This window comes from Bremia lactucae, linkage group LG8 (genome assembly GCF_004359215.1).
Source record: "Bremia lactucae strain SF5 linkage group LG8, whole genome shotgun sequence".
NCBI classification, from domain to species: Eukaryota; Oomycota; class Peronosporomycetes; order Peronosporales; family Peronosporaceae; genus Bremia; species Bremia lactucae.
In genome coordinates, this window is record NC_090617.1 from 3,645,808 (window position 1) to 3,669,342 (window position 23,535).

Below are 23,535 nucleotides of genomic sequence, written 5' to 3' on the forward strand. Positions count from 1 at the left end.
TAACGGGCTAGAGTTGCCCTAATGTTACACAGTCCCCATTAAGTACATTTGGTACTTAAGGGGATGGTCAATTACTAAATAATAGTAATTAGACCCAACACTCGGGTGTGGTGCACATTTGTGACCAACCCTTGTGGATGTGATGCACATGGGTGCATTCACATTAGGAGGGATGACGCCCAGCGTCATCAGTTAGCGAGGTATCTACAAAGATACGCTCGCAATACATATTAAATGATATCTATAGAGATATCATTTTAATTGGTAAAAATAGGTATTTGTATTTAATTCTATTAAATATAAATCAGTCTGAAATTTACTACCTACTTGGTAAGTGCGCACGAGGAGACGGATTACCGCTCCCGTGACGTCACTTCACCAGAGTTCTTAGTGTGTTGGGTGAGGTCGCTTGCGCGCCCACCACAACTACCTCACTGCACGCAAGAGAAGCAGGTGCAAACCGCTTCCTCGCTGTGCTAGGGTGTGTGCTTAAGAAGAGCGTGGCCGCATTACGACGTGCCCGCCTACAGAAAGTCTTCCTCTGACTTTAGGAGCGAGGTAGCTCCGTTACAATACTTTTTTTCGGAAATAAGAATTTGTTTAATAGAAATATTGGTTTATTGCATTTGGTTCGGTTACAAGTAACAGCTGGGAGCTTAATTTTTTTTCCGCCTAGTTAAATTTCCGCTGCAGTAGCTTTATATAGATACATATAATCTGCCTACTATCAGGTTTCTGTTTTTTTATCGGAAAGGGTCGTAAAGAATTTCCGAAATTCTTATCTTAGCCAAGCGGCTGAAATGTTTTAAAATAGAAACATTAAAACCTACACCGTAGTGGCCCGTCACAGCTTCATCAACAAACGTCCTCTGTGACCGCGCCCAACGAAAGTGAATATTAACGAAAAGCTTTCTTAAATGATGTCTTTGTCGTTTCAGCAGAGACAAAAGTAAGTACGCGCACGTGTCTCCTAATAATTTAGCACGGCGATATCGAAGCAAATAGTTGCACCCTGATGTCAAACACCATTTAACACTACATGTGAATGAAATCAGATTGTGGTGGAATTGTGCAGTGTCCAGTTGTAACATTGTCCCGAAGCTCCTTGAAAAATGGTTCTCCGTCTGTTTTCCTAAGAAATAAATCGACTATGGCCGAAACATAGAAAACCTTTTTTTAGATTGCTTCATCACTTCCTGTCTATCTTACTTATGGTGCCGATGGGACGAGTGCGATTTTTTGAGATAAAACATCGAAAGCTAAACTTAAACTTTCGAGTACGCATGTTTCGCTCGCGCATTGTCGTGCTCGTTTTGCTACTGCTTTATGGCGTTCGGGGACAAAGCAATAGCACACAGTCTGGCTGTGACGTCTGTGCCAGCACAGGTGACTGCTCGAAGGCTTATAGCGGAGAGCCAGGTCGATTCTGCGGAAATTGGCTCGATCAGAAGCGTAGCCGCCACCCGTGCTGCTGTCCAAACGACGCTATTTGTAAAGTAGCGAAATATGACTGCAATTGTGGCTACGTGGAAGAAGATGGTTATGGCTTAGTGTGGCTTTGGTATTTACTAGGGTCCCTCGCACTCCTACTGTGCTGTTGTAGCTGCAGTTTTGTAGCATTCAAGCGAGCCAGTGACCACGGTGCAGACAGTTTCATTCCGGTGGCTACGCCTGTAGATGGAGAATACTATGGCCGAAGAAGTGCTCGAGGGGGTGGCATGAGCGCTGCTACAGGCGCTGCACTCGGTGGCACGGCTGGTTTTGTAGGTGGTTATATGATTGGAAACTCGTTGGCGACTTCTGGCGACTCTCGAGTCGATGGAGGAGGATGTACTGGTGGGTACGGAGGCAACAATGGCGGTGGCGACTTTGCCGGTGACTTTTGATACGTAATTTACTAAAGTAGACATTTGAGTGTGAATATTGATTTTTTTCGTGTCAGGATGTAACTTTTCGACTTTTTTTAAGTATACGATAAATTGTATATGACCGTGTTGACATCATATTAAGGATACATCGGAAAAAAATTGTAGCTCAGTAAAAGTGCAGGGTATCCTGCGCCAGAACATGTAGCTTCCGGAGCCATCTTTTTATTCTGTATGGTCAGGCTTCTGTTTGAAGTCATCATTGTGATACATTTGTTGATAAGTCACAATGTTTTGAGATGTAGCAGTGGTTAATATATGATATGTGTCGTAAACAATCGAAGTAAACGATCCCTGGATCTTGGACATGTTAATTTTTAAATTTTCTGCTCGCTGCACATTTTGCGAATGACAGAAAGAATGCTTAGGTGACGGTGAAAATAATTAAATTATATTTTTGCATGACAACCGAGGTAGCAAATTTCGCAGGTATATGGATAATGTGCCGGTAATTTTTGCCTGCTTGTAGATGATTGCAACTGAAGAATTATTTAGATTGCTATGTAGGGTAAAATTTACCCGATTTATTCCCGCGAAGCAAAAAGATCACGTCTTTTGTCCTAAACAAAGATGCTTACAGCATATCGTTAGCAATTTTCAATTTCAAAGATGCTGATGGCGATTATTCGCAAGTGCAGCTTATATCGGTAGATGCACGTAAAATATTTATGCTGCTGTCCGAAGTGTGCCAAGTGCTCGCAATACTTGCTCTTATGCCCAATGTGCCGCCAAGTTAAATCACTAAATCTACAGCCTTAGATGATCCGTTCGAGGATCTCATATCGTGTCCAACATACTTTTAGAGACCTTCGCGATATAAAGTCAGGATCAGCAACACACGCAGTTGCTTCAAATAATAAGAAATGGAATGAGATGCATGCTACCGTTTGCCAAAATTACTCGCGAGGTGAGCTCCGCTGCAGTAATATCAATCATGATGGAGGCATTACTCCGAGTCGTATCCGATCGCATATGTTAGCGTGATCATTGAGCTCATTTTTATTACGCACTAACCGCGGACGTCGTGGATAGACCAGACCAAATGTGTTGGTATTATTGCAATATTGGCTTGAGGATTCGTGTAACAAATATGGATTCTGGTCGAGATTTCTACTATGAATTTATCGATAATAGTTTTAGGGAATTGCTGCGGACACACCTCCAAAAAAGGAATTTTGTCTACAGGTATAAATTTCCCCCAAAAAAACAAAGTAATTTCTTGAAATAACAATTAATTACTAAACAAACATTTCCGTAGCGCGTTAATTAAAAATTGGGGAGATTTATACCTGAAGACACAATACTTTTAGAGGTGTGTCCGTAATGTTGCCATTAAAACCAGGTGCACCTGGAGTGATCTTGCTTCCTCTCTTGTCGTTGTGTGCAAGAGCGCAGCATATTCTTGACGTTACACGTGCGTCGTAGTATCTCCATTGATTGATTCAAACATTTGCAATTTTTGATGCGGTTGCAAGGTTAGACTGCGTCTATAGCAGTTATGTTTTGAATAATAAGCGCAAGTGTCTTGATCGAAGCCATCGACAACGACTGGATGCATTACAATCTTTTTACGATGTGACAGTATTTTTAGCTTGCTCCGGCTTAGAATCGTCAATATCTCTCTCGACAATTCATAAACGCGTCCGTGACGTCGTCGGTTCGTTTTCATAGTGAGAAATGTCGAGTCAAATAGCGATTCTATGAGCTCAGGAGAAAGCGCTTCTGTGAGCTCAGGAGTAAGTCTCTTCTAACTTTTTCGCTTGCACGTACTAATGGCGATTGTCTCACTTAAGATTAGCAAGAAACCGTACAGATTTGACAATTTTGTGGCTCAAAAAAATTATGCCTTCTTGTTTAATGAAAAGCTCCTTCTCCCGTTGGAAATTTTTTAGAGGTGATACTTATTCGTTCAGTATGACTTTCTATGCTTTCACAGCTGGATGCCCATACACTTCTTATTGTGATTTCCAAGTAAAAGAAAAACCGAATAGTTTTATCAGCTCACGGACTTGCTTTGTGGATCTGGATCGTCTTCTAAGCTGCGTCTATTAAAAGGCAGCAGCGCCAATTGTAGCGCGCCACGCGGAAAAACACCAGCAACGCGTTTCTTAACGACGTTAAAACAGCTTGATTGGGGCCAAGATCAGCATGCACAAAAAGCACAATTGAGTTTGTCCGTCTGACGGACTCCGTCAATGTGTGCGGTATACCACGTGACATGAAGTGCAGCACAGCGCAAGGGAGTCGCAGGACTACCATCTGTGGCAAAAATGGCGGCAACTCGTTTATTGTCGGCTGCAATGTAAGTGGCTTGCTGCTCGCAAGTGTACGCATGCGATGCGAGCGATAAGGGCTTGCAATCTAACGACCGATTCGACACTTCGAGCAGTGCTTGGCATAGTACATGTGTACGAATACCCTCGACTTTAATAAGGAATGAACGATAAAATAGTGCAGCGAAGCCGAAGGCAATCTGCACAGTCTGATTGGATGTGCGCCACAGAAAGGGGTGTTCCTACCGCTTTAAGACTAAAGAATAACTTGTAAGAATCGCTAAAATACTTTGCACAAGTATATTAATCGCATCTTATTCTTCGACATGTTGCAATTTGTTCAGTCATACACGTGAGGGAAAAGTACGATAAAGAATCTTCGGTGGTCGATTGCAGAATTAAATCGATTCCTCCTGTGCAAATTTTAGAAATTCCAGCAATTGAGGCTCTTTGATCCTCTATAGGATATGAAATATTCATTAAAGAGTTTTGAATAAAATTGAGTGGCCCGGCAAAGATCGGGATGCTCCATGCCCCTGTACTGTACTCAGCTGCACTCGTTCATGCTTACTCCAGCCGCCCAGACTGCTCCTCTCTTACAAAAGTCAGCTGGTAACTTAGTGCTAGGGACTTAAAAGTACCATCTGCACGTATTACCAGCTACGGGATCGGCACAGCATCCCGGAGAGCATCTCATTCAATATTATCGGAAGTGTCCATCTGCTAGGTGCAACTAAGCTAGACAAGCCCGCGCCAAAGCTTTCTCCACACGCACGTGCTTGCTCCCCTACGATCGGGCGACTGACGTACAGGATTGTTCGATTGTGGCTGGAACAAAGGAAGAACAATCCGTTGGGCACTCAATCGTTTCGGGAGTCTAAAGAGCCACGTTACACTGTATCAAACATATCTCCCCATGGCCTCCATCCCCAGAATGGATGCGTAGAAGCATGCCACGGTGTGGCGCCTCCACAGTTTCACCTCGCCTGTGCGCCCGCGCCTTTTCAAACGCCCCATGGTGGTCAATGTCCACCACTCTTGCGACCAGTGCCACCTAAAACGAAAACGCCCGCTCACCAAGCAAGGACGTCCGTGTACCACATCAATCGAAAAAAAATCCTTCCCGTCCAAATCCTTTTTCCTCCGTTCCAAAAAAAAAAACCAATCGGAAGGCGAGCCGCACGTTCCTCGCAGCCGCATCATTTTTAACAAAGCGTGGGATAAGGAGGTACCAAGTGGGCCAGCGACCGGCCAGGTCGTCATATAAAGGCGCCGTATGCGCCCCGTCTGGCCTCGCGCGCAGATGCCCGACCGAACGACAGCCGCTTTGACCGCAGGGTTGTCATTCCAAAAGTTGCAAGCAACTCGACACACACTCTCGCGGTCGTTGCATTGCCACGTGAGCCTCCGTTCCATCACAATCCAATGCGCGTCGAGACGCGAAGCCCCAGCGCGTCGCCAAGCGCCGCGAGTAGTGACAGCGACGCATCCCCGTCGTGCCAGCCCCACCATGGGCAGCCGAAAAAGTGTCGCTTTAACGACTGCGACAACCTCGCAGTGGACGGCACGAGCAAGTGCGCGTTCCATAAGAACCGACGGCAATGTTGCGTCGACAATTGCACCAATCAAGTGTATGCGCGAAAGTTGTGTGTTCGCCATGGCGGGAAGAAACAATGCCAAGCCGAGCATTGCGACGCCCATGCCCGTGGTGGTGGCTTTTGTCTTCAGCACGGCGGGTTTGTCGTCAAACGATTTTGTATTGTTGAAGGCTGCTCGAAACAAGCCCATGCACGTCAAAAGTGCGTACGTCATGGCGGTGGTCGACGCTGTAAAGTCGACGGATGCATGCAACACGCGCGGGCCGGAGGCCTCTGCAATCGCCACTCGCACGGCCACGAATGCCGTGTCGACGGGTGCAACAAGACGGCGCAACATTCCGGTTCCATTTGCTTTCGACATGCCATGGAGCTCCGCGCGCATGGCGAAGATGTCCCGGAACTCAATATCTCGAAAGGTGGTCGTCTAAGCGGTAAGAAGCGCCAACAGCAACAGCGCGAACAGCAAATGAAACAGGAACAATTCCATCATCAACAGATCCAACAACAAATCCATGCACCCCATGCACTTACGATTCAAGTACCACCAAGTCAACCCCTGGCGCCGCCCGTTTCGCAAGCATCGAATCCATTTGGGTTGCCGCTTAAAATCAACGTCCCAGCAACAATGCCCAAATTTAGTCTTCGAACGCCTCTTGGCAACAGCTTTCCAACACCACGGAGTCATGAATTCTCACTTTTAATGGGCCTCCCGTCGCCTCAGATTGACAACTCACAACTTCCGAGTGTGCTTGCCATGACAAATGCCGGGATCAATGCCACCACCAGTGGTTTACGAACACCGGGACTCGATAGCTTTCTCTGTACTGGCCCGCCCAGTGTTTCCCGCGGAAGTGGCAACTTCTTGTCTCTTGGACTCTTCCCAACCCCCCGACTCACGGACCGCACCTCTGGCGGGGACGAGTCCATGATGAGTGACTACATGAAACTCATGGGACCTGATACCCCCATGCCATTCCACCCAAATGGACACTTTGGAGGCGCAACCCCTTTATTAGAAAACCTCGGAAATGTCTTTGAACATGCTCCACTCCCCCAACCGCAGACCAGTAACTTGCCACGAAATCATATGGCGACGTCTGTGCATGGACACCAACGAATGAAGATGGACTTTCTGTCACCTCGTGGTCTTGCGGCCCACAATTTTCATAGCCAAGGATTTCCCACATCCACGTCGGGTGACACGCTCAACTTGTCCTCCATGTCGGGCTCGTCGGATTATTCTGCCCAATTCTTTGTCGACAATAAAGTTGAAAAAGTGCGGAATCACATGAAAACCTCGAGCGTGGCGGTAGCGACGACACCTACCCCCAAGCCAACAGGGGTTACTGCTGCGTAACCTACGGGGAAAAACAATATGTCCATGAATTGGTGTATCTAGTGACGTTCACTGTGATGAACGAACAAACACGCCGGGACCAAGCTCGACGAATATGTGTCCCGACTAGAGCGTGTTACAATACCCGGATGCAATTTTGTTGCTTCATTGCATTGGCTACGGGTCGAAGTTTAATGCCGTTTAGAAGAACGAGTTCTGCCGATTTTTCACGAACTCGATCAAAGTTTTGTTTATAGATAAAGTACGGATGAAAAAGTAAAGTAAATGCATGACAATTTTGCCAATTGATTTCCATTTTGGTCTTGGGAGTCAGTTGCCGTGTTAGAAATTACGACGTCACGATGCCGAATCAAAAAGAAGCGCATTTCATTGCATCGATACTTGCCAATCAGCCAATAATACATAAGTTGCTTCTATTGTATCCGTCTTAGTGATTGTCGCGACCACATTTGCCTCACAATACTTCGGTCTCCAAATGTATTGTCTCAGGTATTGGCAATAATCTTTTGGCACTCCACTGTATTAGTGTGGCACTATCTCTCGCCAATCTCGGCGTACAATTCCTCAATTCTGTTAAATTGTGGATAGCAAAGTGATATTTGTACAGCAATTTCCTGGGATCATGAACGATTTAACATGATAACTAATTTACTAGATAAATAATCATTTTTATTATTTTATAAATGTTTATTTTTGAGGTAATACTTATTGTGAATGTCAAAATACGGAGCCATGCAAATATCCGACATCATCTTGACGGACGACCATCGCAAAGCACATTAAAAGCACGTCAATTACCTGTAATGGAATAATAAAGAAGAATAAAATATTATCTTTTTTGATAATGTTGTCAATATTACCACACATGGTAAAATTGCGGCAGTTATGCGATAGTTTTGTTCATCGGCTTATTCGAGTCCTTCAATCAATCCCACCAATCGCTGCTCGATGCGCAAATGGGCGGTGAGCATAAGCAATGTTCACAGTTCCATATAAATACAAATATTTTTTATTAGATTCAAAGTGTCGATTTCCAATTATGTAACGGGGTGTATCGTTACATGAAATTAACAATAAAAGATTGTTAATTAATATTATCCAAAAGATAGATAATATTTGGAGGAAATTACTTTAAATAGTAATTTCCTGAATTCTTATCCATAAATAGGTATAGACCATTATGTCTATTTATTCCGCGGTCCAGTCAGTGCTGGTCGCGCGCAAAGAGAAAGACAAATAAGACTTTTATTACATTTTTTTGTATTAGTTTATAATTAAGTTAGTGTTAAGCAGATAATACGGAAGAACTTAATTATATAAATTCAATTTTTAATTAACCCTCTTTAAAGCAAGGTTTTTAAGAGAGTCTTCCTCTTCACGTCCTAGTGTACTTGACGTGGCGTGAGGCACCACTCGCACTGAGGCAGTGCGAAGGGGACTTGTACTGAAGCAATAAAAGTCAGTAGTGCCCCGTTACATAAATGAGGTCGCATACCCCCAATCGTCTAAAGAGACCAATGGTGACGCCGACTGTGAGTCGAGCGTCGTTCGGGTGAGGGGGACGGAGAAGGCTAAAAACTATCAGCTGACTGACTCCTCGCATCACGAACAGGACTCGAAGAGCGATGGACATCACGCGAGTAACGCGGATTCCTCAGCGTTATCCTCTTAAAATGGTCCAAGCGAGTCTTCAGGCGTTCATATCCCTGACAAGCCTTCGCTGGGACATCATGAAGATCCGAGGTCAGTCGCGACAATTGACCCTCGAGATCCGCAATACGTCGTTCAGCAGCGCTTAACGCCTGTGACTGAACGGACGAAGGTAAGGCAGCCGCGAGGAGGTGGGCGAGATCGCCACTCCTATCGGGCGCCGCGTGTACTGATGGATGCGGGTGAGAATCAACGCATTCTTGTTGGAAGGTTGCTTGTCCACCGCTCCGTGAGGCAAAGGTATCAAATTCTCGTCCAATGAAAAAAAATAATCGAAGAGTTTCAACTATTGGGAACCGATCGATACCCTACGTATTGATGTGCCCGCCCTTAGTAGCTGCCTATGAAAAAGAGCACTAGCTGAGGCCTCTTCTCTAGTCTCAAATGGACAAGCAGAAGTAGCGTTGTGAGAAGAAACAGGGGTACAGCACCGCCCATGATTTCTTTCACACGCAAGCGGGCGAAATTAATTCGCTGCGATCGCTATTTCATCGCATCGGAATGCGGATGAATGCAGCGCAGGAATTCCGCTTCGTATTGGTCGGGCGTTCCATTTGAACGCAACACGATAGGGTTCGGGAAAAATGCGCCCAAGCGATTTTCCATGAGCCCTTCATGATTGAAAGACGCCATAATAATTATGTGCGTCTACAAGAGCGCGCTCTCGGAGCGACGCTCTTGGCCCGTTTAAACGAGGCCATTTAGATGGAGGGGGCATCTTTGGAATGCCACCCGCCACATAGCCACGTTCTAAACGACTGGCTTGTGACACCGACTGACCACGTTCACGTGTCGTCGGCGGAGCTTTAGGCTCCGAATCCTCTATGTCAGAACCATTATGAATTATGGTCTGAGCATGAGGCTTTGTGGTTATACCCAACGGAGAAGCGGCTGCGCCTTTATAGACAGCGCTCTCACAACCTTTCGCTGCGTTTTCCAACGCAAACGACGAGATAGCATTCGTAAATGATGCTGTCTCCATGTTGTGAGCCGTGAGAGAAGTTTGGATGGGCAATAATGCGCCATCATCCTTCCTCATGAGCTCGTTGTCCGCATCACTACTATGAGGTGTCGGCAACGGTGTCTACTCATTGTAGTCGACAATGAGCGACGGATCAACTTTTCCTCACTGTTAATGTGGGATGGATCCTTTAGCTCTGTTAACGCGACAGCAGCAGTAGCTGTCGGCGTTCCGACTAAGGCATTAGACGCGGCCGGCGAATTACGCGGCGCGTGCGCTTAGTGCGAGGTTATGTGGGCGTCTTCGCAGACGACCCACCAACGTGGCACTTTTTAGGTGGCATCTTTGCCGCCGTGTATGGAAACACTTGCGCTAGAGTGACCGAGTGAACTAGCGGCGCGTAAAGCTGCTCGCAGTTTCTCTCTCCTCTTTGACGAATTCAAAAATGTAAATTGGTTCTAAAAGAGGGGGATGGTGTAACGGGCTAAAGTTCCCCTAACGTTACACAGTCCCCGTTAAGTACATTTGGTACTTAAGGGGATGGTCAATAGCTAAATAATGGTAATTAGACCCAACACTCGGGTGTGGTGCACATTTGTGACCAACCCTTGTGGATGTGATGCACATGGGTGCATTCAAATTAGGAGGGATGACGGCTAGCGTCATTCGTCGCGAGGTATCTAGAAAGATACGCTCGCAATACATATTAAGTGTTATCAATAGAGATGACATTTTAATTGGTAAAAATAGGTATTTTTATTTAATACGATGAAATATAAATCAGTCTGAAAACTTTTTCCTGTTTGGTAAGTGTGCACGAGGAGCCGAATTACCGCTCCCGTGACGACTCTTTACCAAAATACTTAGTGCGTTGGGTGAGGACGCTAACGCGCCCACCGCAACTACCTCACTGCACGCAAGAGAAACAGGTTTAACCGCTTCCTCGCTGTGCTAGGGTGTGTGCCTAAGTAGAGCGTGGCCGCATTACGACGTGCCCGCCTACAAATATTCGGAAGCTTATCCATTGGTAAATACAGGCCATTATATCTAATTGGTCCGCGGTCCAGTCAGCACTGGACGCGCGCAAAGAGAGAGACCGATAAGACTTTATTTCATGTTTGTATTAGTATACAACTAAGCAAGTAATAAATAGATGGAAACAAAAGAACTTAATTAGATTGAAAGCAGTTTAGTCTTAACCCTCTTTAAAGCAAGTGTCTCCAAGAGTCTTTCTAGTGTACGTGAAGTGACGTGAGGCCCACTCGCACTGAAGCAGTGCGAAGTGGACTTGCACTGAAGCTGTAATGGGGCAAATATCAGTTGGAGAACCGTTCTTGTGGTACATTAACTTTGTGGGTAAAATACTCTTTTATCCTATCTAAAATAGTTAATGACGTAAATCCCATTTAATATGGGTAACAAATGTGGTCGCCGCCAGATATAAATCTGGCGGCCAAAGTCTATCTTTAAAGTAGCGATTAGATTAAATAATAAACAAACTGCAGTTCACCTATTGATTTCAAAGCGTTAAGTGCCTTCCTAAGGCTTGCGCTTTGATCTGTAAGGAATGGAAGCCTTTCTCAAGGTATATACTCTTATGCACTAGTTGCTTGTTGGTTCTACGAATCCTTGAATCCCTTGAACTAGGATTCATTAAGCTTTCTTTGCTTGAAGGACTCCCTGAGTTGTTTACCCTTTAGTTCTGTAGAACTAAGAGACTCTTTGAACTATATGTCTTTTTCGACTTACCGAGCGAGGTAGCTCCACCACAGTTAAAGCTTTTCAAAAGCAACAAGTCGCGCCCCAAAAGTTTGGTAAGTTTTCCATCCTCGAAGAGGATAAATCAAAAGACTCAGACGTGAATTGACAAGCAAGTGCTACCAGGTGTGGCGGAGCTTCCTTGCTCCTTAGGTCAGAGGAAAAATTATAGACTCAGAGAGTCACTTATTTGATAGAACTAATAGCTTTAACAACTTAGTGAGTTGTACAAGCTCGAAGAGCTTAACAAATTTTAGTTCAAGGGAATCAGGGGGTCGCAGAACCAAGTGGCAACAAGTGCCCGAGAGCGTATACCTTAAAAATATATCTTTTCTCGTAGACCAATGCTCAAGCTTCAGGGAGACACTAGACGTTGTAAGATCAAAAGGGAAACTGAATTTTATTTAAATATTTTAATCGAAAACCTTACCAAAACCAAATTGAAATAGATTTTGGCGGCTGCCACATATCTCACCAATAATAAATAAGATTATTGTGATTAACTATGCAAAAGAATTTTAAACCCATAGGTAATAGTTATACTAATCATCCGCAAGATTCAAGCGACAGACATCTTGAACTGCGTCAAAATTTTCATTGTCTGGCCAAAATCTACTGTAAGTCTTTTTTCCTAAGGTATTTGTTGTACCGACCGCCCTCCTCGACTTCTGAACGTTCAGAAGCGGATATGCAAATATCTAGATGTGCCAAATGTAGGGAGCATTGTTCGACAGAGACACAGCGACTGCATCGCAAGACGCAAAACAAATACCACGAGCAAATATAATTATGCAAGCATTTATAATTAAATAATTTTAAGTGATGCCGTAGCAAGCAGAGATGACGCTGACACCAATAACAGATGCGAATAAACCAAGAAAAAGTGTTCTCCAAGGAAATCCTCCTCGCTCTTCCAATTCACCTTCCAGCATGAAACCCGACTCTCCAGGGTATCCCAAACGGCGATCTGCTTCTAGCTTCGTATCGACATCACTCTGCTTATCCAACTCATTAGCTGTCGGCTCTACGCGGGGTCTCAAACGGCGGTTTTCTTGTTGCTCCGTATCCACTTGGGTGACGTTCTTGGTACTGGTGACGCTGTAGAAAGCCATACTGGCGACGACAGCCATAACTAGGAGGCACTTGTGACGCATGCTTCGACTTGTGTCTCACAAACAAAGAAGCAAAATGCTTCGTGGCTCGTCGTCGATCTCGCTTGAGTGATCCCGATCAGTTTTCCGGGTAGAAAATAAGCGGACCAGATATTTTTGAAAAGAAACAAATCGAGATAATAGCTGGACAGCAAACTTTTAGTAAATTGAATGAAACTAGCATATTGATGCGACAAATTAAATGTCCGATGCGACAAATTTAATTTTCCATGTCAACACTTGGAAATAGACCGAAGTAACCACATAAAACAGACATTAATGGAAATCGCTGACCCGTTTCAATACTGTAAATAAGTAAAAGCATTTTATCCTGATTGGTGAACGGCGAAACAGTGGACTACCGAGTTTTATCTATTTACCTTTGTAACTGCATATTCTCCCCAAATTTGAGCGACTTATCACGAAGGCATTCAATCACTTAATATTTGCTAAACTACAGCAGGGTCGTCTACCAGTTTAAAAAAGTGTGAAATCTTGGACTGTTGGAATGTCTTCGATATCAAACTCGAGTTCAAATTCTTTGTTACTTGAGCAAATTACATATTTTTTTAACGACCGACTTAATAGATTGGTTGGCCAAACTATTTGGCTCATCAACGTGATGACATGTTTGTGCTCCCTCACTGCAACAAAAGATCGGATCTTTAGTTTGTCCTATATCGTTACTATTTTTACTAGATTGTCAATATTAGAAGCGAGATTGGCTTTCAGTCCAAAAATGCAAGTCGCTTTTTAGATATGGAATCATCAGGCTTGCGTCCCTCCATCGTGAAACACAATGATGGATTACATCGATCAGTAAACAGACCGATGTATCCATTAATCGTCTGATAAACGTGAGCGTCTCGTTCAGTATCAGGTTTCGTAACGAAATGGAAACTTCTTCGCATTGAAAGTTCATGGCAGCTAATGAAATAGACACTATCCGATCAAACGTCTAGTATTCGCACCCCTTTGTACCAGACAAAGGTTTGAGGCCTCATCAGTCCGTATGGAGAGTTCAAGTCGTAAATGTGTCTTACCCAATCCATTGGCGTCCATGCTTTTATATCCATCCAGTTAGCCTACGACTAAACCAGACCACAAATTATTGTATCCATACTTAGACTAATGGCATTCACATAGCACGAATATATTTCCGAATTTAAAATTAATGCGCTCAAATAGTCGCGACAACGTGGCAACACTATCTATGCTATTAAGTGTACGTTTAGTAGCAACTACGCAATGAATGGAGGAGACAGTGGTTTTGCTGGACAAAAGTGTTAGATGAAGTGTGGTTATCACTACGATAAAAACAACTCGTAATATGTTGCGCAAAAATAAATTCAAAATAGCAAGAAGAAGGTAATACGGACTAGGTAAGTTTCTTCTTAAAAATGTTACGAATGACATTGGCACCAAGAATGTAACTTATCTTTGCGAAGTCGAGAGCGAGATTGACGGCATTATAGAATTTCGAGGCAAGCGGCTTGATCGATGTCTTGGCCGACGCAATCTTGGGGGCTCCATTTGTGCGAATCCTGCGGACTAATTTACCGAGGCTGTTTAAATTCCGTTCCTCAGTAAAAACCGCCGTTTCGCTCGCCGTCGACGGGTCATTGCCTTGTGAAAGATGATTGATTCTATATTGCTCGCTGACTTTGGTGTTGAAGAGACTGCTGCACGTCGCGATGCAGGCGATCAAAACCATTGCAAGAAATTGCATCATTAGGACGGTGTCAATGCTTCTAATCTGAGCCTAAACTTTGCACGAACATTTGAGAGCCGGAGAAGAAGACAAAAGAGATACCAAGTTGATGGGGCGGCTTAGATTATGCAAAGATTGGACACATACGTGTACAGAGTATTCGAATAGAAGCAGATGGACAAGCATCGATAAACCTTAGAACTTGTGAGCACATTGACCGATAGAATTCGCGTACTAATGTAGGTTTGACAGCATTAAACGGCATTAAAGGTTAAGCCACTACCATAACCATTAACAGTTACTCGCTCAACAAGTACGACCTAAAGCGTCTAAAGACCTCATGGTTGACGCGGTACATCAAGATTGAATGAAACGATGGGAGTCGACTCATTGTAAGTACTGTATGGTAAAATCGCTTATAATAAGCTTTGAGGTTGACTTGCGACGCAAGGCGAATCATGCGTGGCAGTTGCGTTCTTGTAGTATTCGAGGTCGCCAGTTTCTCTACTGCCAGCTTCATCGATGCGTTAATTGTGTTTAGATTTTGCGTTATGCGTTAGTAGTTACTGTTAGTATCGTTGTCGAATGATGCCCCCTTGAATTGGAACCTTAAAGGTTGCTTATCTAGCTCAAGACGTCCAGGAGTTGCTAATTTGTAATGCGGTCACTGGACAGTAAATGCCCTTGAAAAAGACGATCATTCGCCGAGTCTATGGAAAGCTGACGCAGTTCAATACCTTTCTTGCGTGTTTTTTGCGGTAGAACAACCCGGAGCGCGCTAAGAGTTTATGCGTGCATCAAATAACAAGCAATGCCATATTACGACGCTGTTCTATACAAGAGCAAGTAGATTAATCGTATCCTTTTAAGTAAGCGCTTCGTAGCATGCTAGTCCTCTTCACTAATGTTTGAATCATTTGATGTGCTTCACGAACGTAAGTTTTAACGACGTGCGAGCTAAATGGACTCCTTCTTGTAAAGTCCAAGATGAAAGTTGAAGCTTTCATTTCGCTTGTGCCGCAGAAATCTGCGTCTTTTAAAGCCTCGCCAGGGGCCACATCGTACCATGCTCAATTTGTGCCATATTCGACATCTTCGCGTACCTCAAATGGCAGGTATTCAAAATAATTGTACTTCATGAAAAATGTTGAAATTATTTTAGCATGTAAAAGTCTCCACCAATATTTTATGAAAAGTTTGACAATTCGTGTAACAAATTTATAACGAGACGTAAATGGAAGAGACTTGCCATGGGTGCAAATTCGAATTGTTGTCAGCTTAAACACTATCGAATCTTTACCTAGACTATACTGGATACTTGTTAATCGATACAGTTCGGCATCTAAGACTTTTATAACATATTAAACTTTTCGGATCTTTTTCTCCGAACACATGGCTTCGATACTTAATCTTAATTAACATTTCTTCTGTACTTTGCCATATTAAACGCTTTCCGAAGATGCGTGTAACAGGGCACTGCCGACTTGTACTGCTTCAGTACAAGTCCACTTCGCACTGCCTCAGTGTGAGTGGTGCCTTACGTCACTTCACGTACACTTGTACGTGCAGCGAAAGTCTTCTTTTTAAAACATTTGCTTTAAAGAGGGTTAGTTTAAAAACTGTATTAATGTAATTAAGTTCTTCTTTCTATCTACTGAATACTAACTTAATTATAAACTAATACAAAACATGTACTAGTTTATAATTAAGTTAGTATTAAGTAGATAGAAAGACTACTAAAAATCTTGTCTGTCTTTGTCTTTGCGCGCGTCCAGAGCTGACTGGACCGCGGAGAAAGAAGATATTATGGTCTATATCTACTAATGGAAAGCCTTTAGAATATTACCATGTAAAGTAATATTCTCCAACTATTAAGTGTTAAATTCATGTAACGACACACCCCGTTACATCACCCCTTCCTTAAACGACAATCACTCTGACTGTCATTGGGTAGAGTGGTCACTATAAGACCACTTTATGGAAAACGAGGTGGATTGGTCAGATTCGTTTTTTTTAATTATATCGCATGGTTAACAAATCCATCCGGTATGCGAAATGTGCGGCGCCTTCGGCTGTGGTTCATGCAGCCGCGGGCGACGCAATATTGTCTCTTGCGGCAGACGTTCCGTCTGCCGTGGTGTCACCTTCTCCCGCAACTCTAAATGCTGCGGGTGCACGTGGTGATACACCACGTGAAAGCGAATCCTCTTTAGAGGTCGACGACGAATGCGAGTCGGACGAAATGGCAGACTCGGGGAGCAAGCAAAGTCGCCTGATGATCGTCAGGCGGCTGACCATGAGCCTTCGAATGAGGGGGCTCATTCGAGTAGACGTGCTGGTAGCATTCGCTACAGCATGTTCGGTTCCAACGATGAGTATGATTCCTCATCGCCAGCACCGTCCTTCTTGTCGTCACCCGCACACATTTCTGTGCGTGGTGATGACGATGGCGTAAGCCATCGTAATAAAAGTTCTTGTTGTACACCTGCTTCAGTGGGTACCACTCTGGGGAGTGAAGACAATAAAATGTCTCATCTCACTCCTGAAAAAAAAGCCGTGGCTTTTGCGAGAACGGCTAATCATTAGCTTGTCTGGAGAGACTACTCCTCACAATAAATATCCTTATTTATTGCGACAAAGCTACATGGCCTTGATCCCAGCGCGAAGAATTTTCGCGCTGAGAAAGATTTTTTATCTCGATGCTTTTTCCAAGCATCGATGGTAGAGTGGCAACAATAAGCGAGATAAAGTCTCACTTATGCATGCCTGGAGCGCGTTCATTCGCAATGTCAAAGACATTGGATGCGAAGTCTGGCTTCAAAGACTTGATGCGATTCGCGTTAAGTTTATGAAACGAACTTAAAACGGGGCAAGGTATAAATTGCATCGGTTGCCACGTGATGCTGGGCTTCCATGCCTCACGTGGGGTGATCCCTGTCCGTGTTGTGTTGACAACACGAAGAGCGTAAAAGGGGATGTCTATTCCATTTCTTCGCCCTGGGAAAGGGCTCGCATCTCTATTGAGATGCGGGATGCGATTGACGTTTTGCAATCGATTTACAGGCGCCAAGGGCGCGTGTTTTCCGATGGACCTTCTGATCCATCGGATGGATCTCGTCATACTGACGGACGAGGCCCTCAATGTCAGCAATCAGCTTGAAACGAGGCTCTTAGCTGTCATGTGAAGGTGGATAACCGCGCCAGCGAACAAGATAACTATGTCGCTGCCCCTTAACGTCACGGTGGTTTTGGATAAAATCAACCAGCAAACGTTGACCATTGTGGAAATCCACCAATGGTTGTGGCGGAGGAGTAAAAGGTAGATTTGACACATGTGTCGAGTCGAAGATCGACAACGTGATCGCTTCCTCCATGATTTGGATGAGGGACACGATCACAAACGCGGTAAGCGTTGCTCGTTAGAGCAGACGGAGCAGGCTCATCATATCGAACGGTTGGAAGACCATTCAAAGAGTGCGTGCTCCATGTTGGAGTACGAACGGAATTATCACGCTCTTCGTGATGAGCTGTCGTCAGCTCATCACGGTTTCGATGATCTTCGGAACCGGCATAAGAATCTCCAGATCCAGCATGAGAATTTGGTTCGTGACCACAAGAATCTTTTAGGGATTCTTGAAAAGGGTGGTCAGATCCGGCCTCGGAGGAAACCGCGTGCGGATGGTACGGGTGGAGCCGACCAATGTAAAACGTAGGATGCGTTCGCATCCTGCGTGGCAATTCTATTGTGTACGCAATGCCTCTGCGATGCAGTACACGGAATGGCCCAATGAACTTGGGTAGTAGTTTACTGCTACCCGCATTAGTGACTACACGCTTGGGTAAGCATACCGTTGAGAGTAGTACTAGGTCATTAATTTTAAATGAAAGAACGTTTGCTCTTTCATGTCGTCTGCGTTCCGTTTCTGACAGTCCACTGCATTAGCAATGGAATCCTGTACGAAAACGGATTACTGATTCTCGAGTTAGCAGAAATTCTTCTGCTGACTCATTTGTTTTGTCTTTTTTCAGTACGCTTTGTGCGTACTACCATGAGATAATTCTCGTCTTTGATGTCGTTTTTTCGACATCGACATCACTCGCGTCGTTGTTAACTTCGACGCGTGACGAGCATGAGCCAGCAATGGCTTTGCTCGAGCGAGTCCACCCCCCCCTCTTAAAGTAAAGGATCCCTCTAATTGGGTGGGTATGCGAGGATGGCGTAAGCCATTCACGAACAACGGTGTATGCGTTGTAGACGCATGCACCGAATTATTGTTGGCGAATTCGACCATCGAATAAAACTCGCTCCAATTCGAATCCGATTGGAGTAACCTTGAAGTATATCTTCGAGGACACGATTCACGCGTTCCATCTTACCATCTGTCTCTGGATGATCAGAAGTTGACATAGTCAGCCGTCTTCCGAGAGATTGGAAAACGGATTGCAAAACTCCGCCGTAAACCATGGATCTCCATCCGAGACCAGTTCATGGGGCAACCCGTGGAGTATGAATACCATGTCGATAAAGACACGGGCACAGCCCGGAGCCGTGATCGACTCTGGTACTGCAGCAAGATGTACCATCTTGCTGAATCTGTCTACAAAAACAAGAATTTCATTGTTTTTGTGGTCGCCTTTGGGAAATCCGAAGGCGAAGTCCATAGACACGGACTGCCAACACTCTGCCGGAAGGGGTAGAGGATGGAGAGGCGCACGGGATGAAGGGCTAGGCATCACCCGTTGACATACTTCGCAAGCACGAATGTACTTGCGCACGAACTGATACTGGCTGGGCCAGTAAAAGTCGCGACTTACTGTGGGTAAAGTTTTCTCACGTCCACGATGCCCACTTGTTGATGAATTGTGGCACTTGATGCGCAAGCGCAAATCATTGTGAGTTGGGACGACGACACGTGGAGTGTCGCCGGCAACGGCTGTGTAATTCAATAAGCCGTTACGTGTTGTGTATCGATCGGATGACGATCGATATAAAGGCGGTAAATCCTCAAAAGATATATCAAGCATAGCAGGTCCTTATCTTTTTTGGAGGCTTTCTTTATGTCATGAACTAAGGTTGATGACGGAACACTCGTACTGAGTGTTGCAACAATGGGATTTTTTTAACTGTTAGAGTGCACTGCTGACTCGAAATCGGGTCGGCGTGATAACACATCAGCGACGATATTAACTCGTCCTGGTTTATATTCGACGAAAAATTATACTCCGCGAAGAAGGATAGCCACCTCGCAATTCTTTGCGAGAGGTGTGGGCTATTTAAGACCGTGCGTAATGACGCATGGTCCGTAGATACGATGAACGGTCTATCTCCTCGGAGTTAGACCCTAGACTTACAGTGCGTATTTCATGGCAAGGAGTTCCTTGTCATGCACTGGGTAATTGTGTTCAGCTGTTGCAGCTGACGCGATTGATATCAGACGACGCGCTCCGTGCCGTCTGTATCGTATTGCATTAACGTGCAACCGATTGCGAAAACGCTGGCGTCACAGACCACATGGAATTGTCTGTCTTGATCTGCAATCGCCAAGATGGGCGATTGCATCAAGCTTTGCTTGATACCTTCAAAGGAACGCTGACAATCAGCGTTCCATAGCGACGAGAGGTTAATTGTCATCTCTGCATAGTTGCGAGAAAACTTGCAAGTACGCTGCTAAATCAAGGAACTTTTTAAGTCCCTTGACATTAATTGGAACTGGCCAGTCGGTAATTGCCTTGATCTTTTCGGGATTAGGGCGCACGCCGTGTTTACCGACGATGCACCCAAGAAGTGTTTTTTTAGGTGCAGCGAATATACACTTCTTGAGATCTGCGTACAACTTATGCTTTCACATAAGTGTAAGAAACTGACGAACGTAAGTTTTATGAACTTCCGCGTCCGTCTTTCCGTCCATGGCTCGGCTATGGACGAATACATCGTCATAATATTTCGGTGCGAATTCTCGCACCGGTCTCAACAGATTTATTACGCATCTGTTAAATGTTGCAGGGGCGTTACTAAGCCCCTGTGACATTACAAGCCATTTTCAGAGCATCGCGCTAAAAGTGCTCACTGCTGTGTACAGGCTGTCCCGTTCACGCATAAGGATACGATAATATCCATCCATCAGATCCATAGACGAAAATATGGTAATCGTAGACATAACATCGATGATTATGACTTTTGTAGGTATCGGCGTTTGAGCCGGCACTGTTGCAGCATTCAATTTGTTGAATGCGTGCACTATCCGCCACCCTCCCGTGGTCTTTCGCACACAGAAGGTCGGAGAGCTATGTGGGGAGGTTGACTCCCTCACATGCCCGCTTTTAATCGACCGATAAAGAATTTATCGATTGCAAGTACTTGTTCACGAGGCAGTGGCCACTGCTTCATGACACAGTACTTCGAGCCCGGTTTGAGCTCGATCTCATGTCGAGTGCCTTTATCCTTAAGCAACTCGCATGGAACTGCTTCAGAAAATACATCCCTGAATTCTATTAAATCCTCGTGTAGAGCATTTCCCTTGAGTGACTCCCAATATTAAGTACTGTATCTTTCAATCCGAGTCTTCACATCGAGGACACTTTCGGTCATCGATGAGCCGCTGAGAACGCTTTTGTTCTCTGCAAAAGTTACCGCTGACCGAATGTCGGTTACGTATTCGTCCTCTGTGACGAGTACGCAGATCTGATTGATTGTACCATAATGTAGATCTCTCAAGAACCGCTTGGGTTCTAGGGTTGGTAATTGTTTATCTCCGAAGTTAACTTCGAAGGCGCATACAGATCAAGAGTAGAAGCGCCTACTCTTGTTCCGAAATTATTCAAGACATTCAACGTCTCGGTTTCTTTCTGGGATGTGTCCACAGGCTGCAGAGGGATTAATCCCTCGGGATCTAGAAGTCTAGTAACTTCCGCTATTTGAGGGGATTTCTCCTCAAGTACGTGGGGACCTCTTCCCTCAACGTCTTCCGAGTGTGATTGCGCTATCACAGTCGGGTCCTCTATGGTCGACTCTCTATTTGACCTAGTTTCATCGTGTTGTCCATTTTGAACAATCGCTATCTTCCTTGAATGTCGCCCGCTAGGCGTACATTAATGTCTCAATTTACTCGACTTATTCGAGTGGTGGACCTACGGCGCTGTCAGTGAACTCGCACAGCCGCCGGCAGCTGACTCCACAATGTGATTGGTAATCACACTGTGATCTTGTACAGTCGTACTAACGACCGTACCACAAGTAAGGCCATTGCACTCACTCGCAGTACATCCACACGCTTGTGGACGCTCCAAGACGTTGATTAAATGGCCATCTGATGAACAAGTGGAATGCATATTTACGGATCGGTGCTGCCAGCAGATCCTTAGCTCATATTTTCTGAGCCAAGGTAGACCTAAGATGACATCGAATTTGTCATCCGAATCCAGTACGATGAACTCATCATCGTACTGTAAATTTCTTAACGTGTAGTGAAATGTTACTACGCATTTCATTACTGTTATCGATGCGCCTGTCGCTAGACGCACCGTCATGCTCGTTGGAAGGATGTCGCGCTCAACATATTTGAGCCTACGACCCTCTAACGACTGGTGACGAATAAAGTAATTCGACGCTCGACAGTCCACCAGGGCTTTAAGTGACAAACCATTTGTCACATTAAATTTCCAGGTGCTGAGGGATACCTCACCACCAGGTGTAAAGACACATAATTATTGTGTGTCTGGAGCAATTTTAGTCAAGAGATTTGCAAATTCCTTTGACGTTGCTGGATCAGTAGGGCGTTGCGCCCCTACTGACCCCGACCGTATTTTGGCGGTCCGCCTCGCTGTTGCAATTTCGCAACAACGTCGATCCCGCGACCGTTGCTCTTTTTAGCATTCCGTCCATAATTACGTTCAGTACCTCTCGGTACTAGGCGTGGAACACTACATTCATGAGCGTAGTGTCCTAACTTTTAACAGCGATTGCATCGAGAGGTTTCTCGCTTTCGATATGAAAGAGGCCCATCGGTTCTGGACCTCCCAACTCGTGTCGTCTTGGAGGACGATACGATGATAAACTAGCTTGAGCCTGTCTCAAGCTAAAGTCCTCCTGTTCCGCAACGGATATTGCTTCTTCAAGCGTATCTAGTTCCATGTGGAACACGTGGGTCTTTACGGGAGCATCTGCAATACCTTGCGTGTACACCGTAATCAACGTGTGTCCATGAACTGGATTGTTCGTGATACAACTCGCTAAGAGTCGTATGTGTTGGGCATAAGTGTGAACATCACGCTTGCCTTGCTTGATTTTCAGAAGCTATGATCGAGCTCTGAACTCAGCCCTAGGCGGTTCAAACGTCGTTTTGAGCTGGGCTTTAAAAGCCTCTAGCGACCCAAAGACATATGGGTCGCGCAACTTAAGGTCTAGTGCCCAAGTTTTGGCACGACCTGCCAAATTTGACTGAGCAAATGCGACGCGTTTGCTCGTCGACGATGTGACAAGCCCTTATGGCATCCTCCAACTCGACAAACCATCTTAAGAGGGAGTCTTTTTCGACTTCCCTATACTTAGAGGTGTCAATCTTTAAGTTTTCCGGACGAAGCGTGTGCGTCATCCCAGGTACAGGGGTCTGTACCTGCTGTAACCTCAACAGTTCTGCCTGTTGAGAGCCTTGCTGATTAAGCAAGGCTACCTTTTCCTTCTCCATCGCCTCGTCAAGTTCATGTTGTATGAAATTTGCGATGGCTGGATGGATAGCATCTCTGTCCAAACCGAACAGCATGCCCAAGATGGCATCATCCCTACTGTCGAACTTTTTTGTTCGACGCACTCCTTTCAATGTCACTTAGAAAGTAGTAGCTTTCACGGTAAACGTGATGCGTACATCCATTATCATCTAGTATGTCCATGTAAGATGATTAGAGCTGTGGTCCTTGAACGGACTACAAAGTGCTACCAGGTGTAACGGGGCACTGCCGACTTGTACTGCTTCAGTACAAGTCCACTTCGCACTGCGTCAGTGCGAGTGGTGCCTCACGTCACTTCACGTACACTAGTACGTGCAGAGGAAATCTTCTCTTTATACACTTGCTCTAAAGAGGTTTTATAAGACTG

The 23,535-nt window shown here is 45.0% G+C and overlaps 4 protein-coding genes across 4 annotated transcripts; 2 read left to right on the plus strand and 2 right to left on the minus strand.

Annotated features, from left to right (window-relative positions):
- Positions 1–1,211: 1,211 nt before the first annotated feature.
- CCR75_008375 (uncharacterized protein) lies at positions 1,212–1,886 on the plus strand (the record flags this gene model as incomplete). The annotated part of the gene is made up of 1 exon (XM_067966427.1): positions 1,212–1,886. One exon carries the CDS (start codon positions 1,212–1,214, stop codon positions 1,884–1,886), a length of 675 nt encoding a protein of 224 aa, XP_067815822.1.
- Positions 1,887–5,623: 3,737 nt separating this feature from the next.
- On the plus strand, positions 5,624–7,153 carry CCR75_008376 (uncharacterized protein; the record flags this gene model as incomplete). Its single annotated transcript, XM_067966428.1, has 1 exon — positions 5,624–7,153. The coding sequence occupies one exon, from the start codon at positions 5,624–5,626 to the stop codon at positions 7,151–7,153; it is 1,530 nt and encodes a 509-aa protein (XP_067815825.1).
- Positions 7,154–12,397: 5,244 nt separating this feature from the next.
- CCR75_008377 (uncharacterized protein) lies at positions 12,398–12,712 on the minus strand (the record flags this gene model as incomplete). Its single annotated transcript, XM_067966429.1, has 1 exon — positions 12,398–12,712. The coding sequence occupies one exon, from the start codon at positions 12,710–12,712 to the stop codon at positions 12,398–12,400; it is 315 nt and encodes a 104-aa protein (XP_067815824.1).
- A 1,399-nt stretch (positions 12,713–14,111) lies between these two features.
- CCR75_008378 (uncharacterized protein) lies at positions 14,112–14,465 on the minus strand (the record flags this gene model as incomplete). Its single annotated transcript, XM_067966430.1, has 1 exon — positions 14,112–14,465. One exon carries the CDS (start codon positions 14,463–14,465, stop codon positions 14,112–14,114), a length of 354 nt encoding a protein of 117 aa, XP_067815817.1.
- Positions 14,466–23,535: the final 9,070 nt, after the last annotated feature.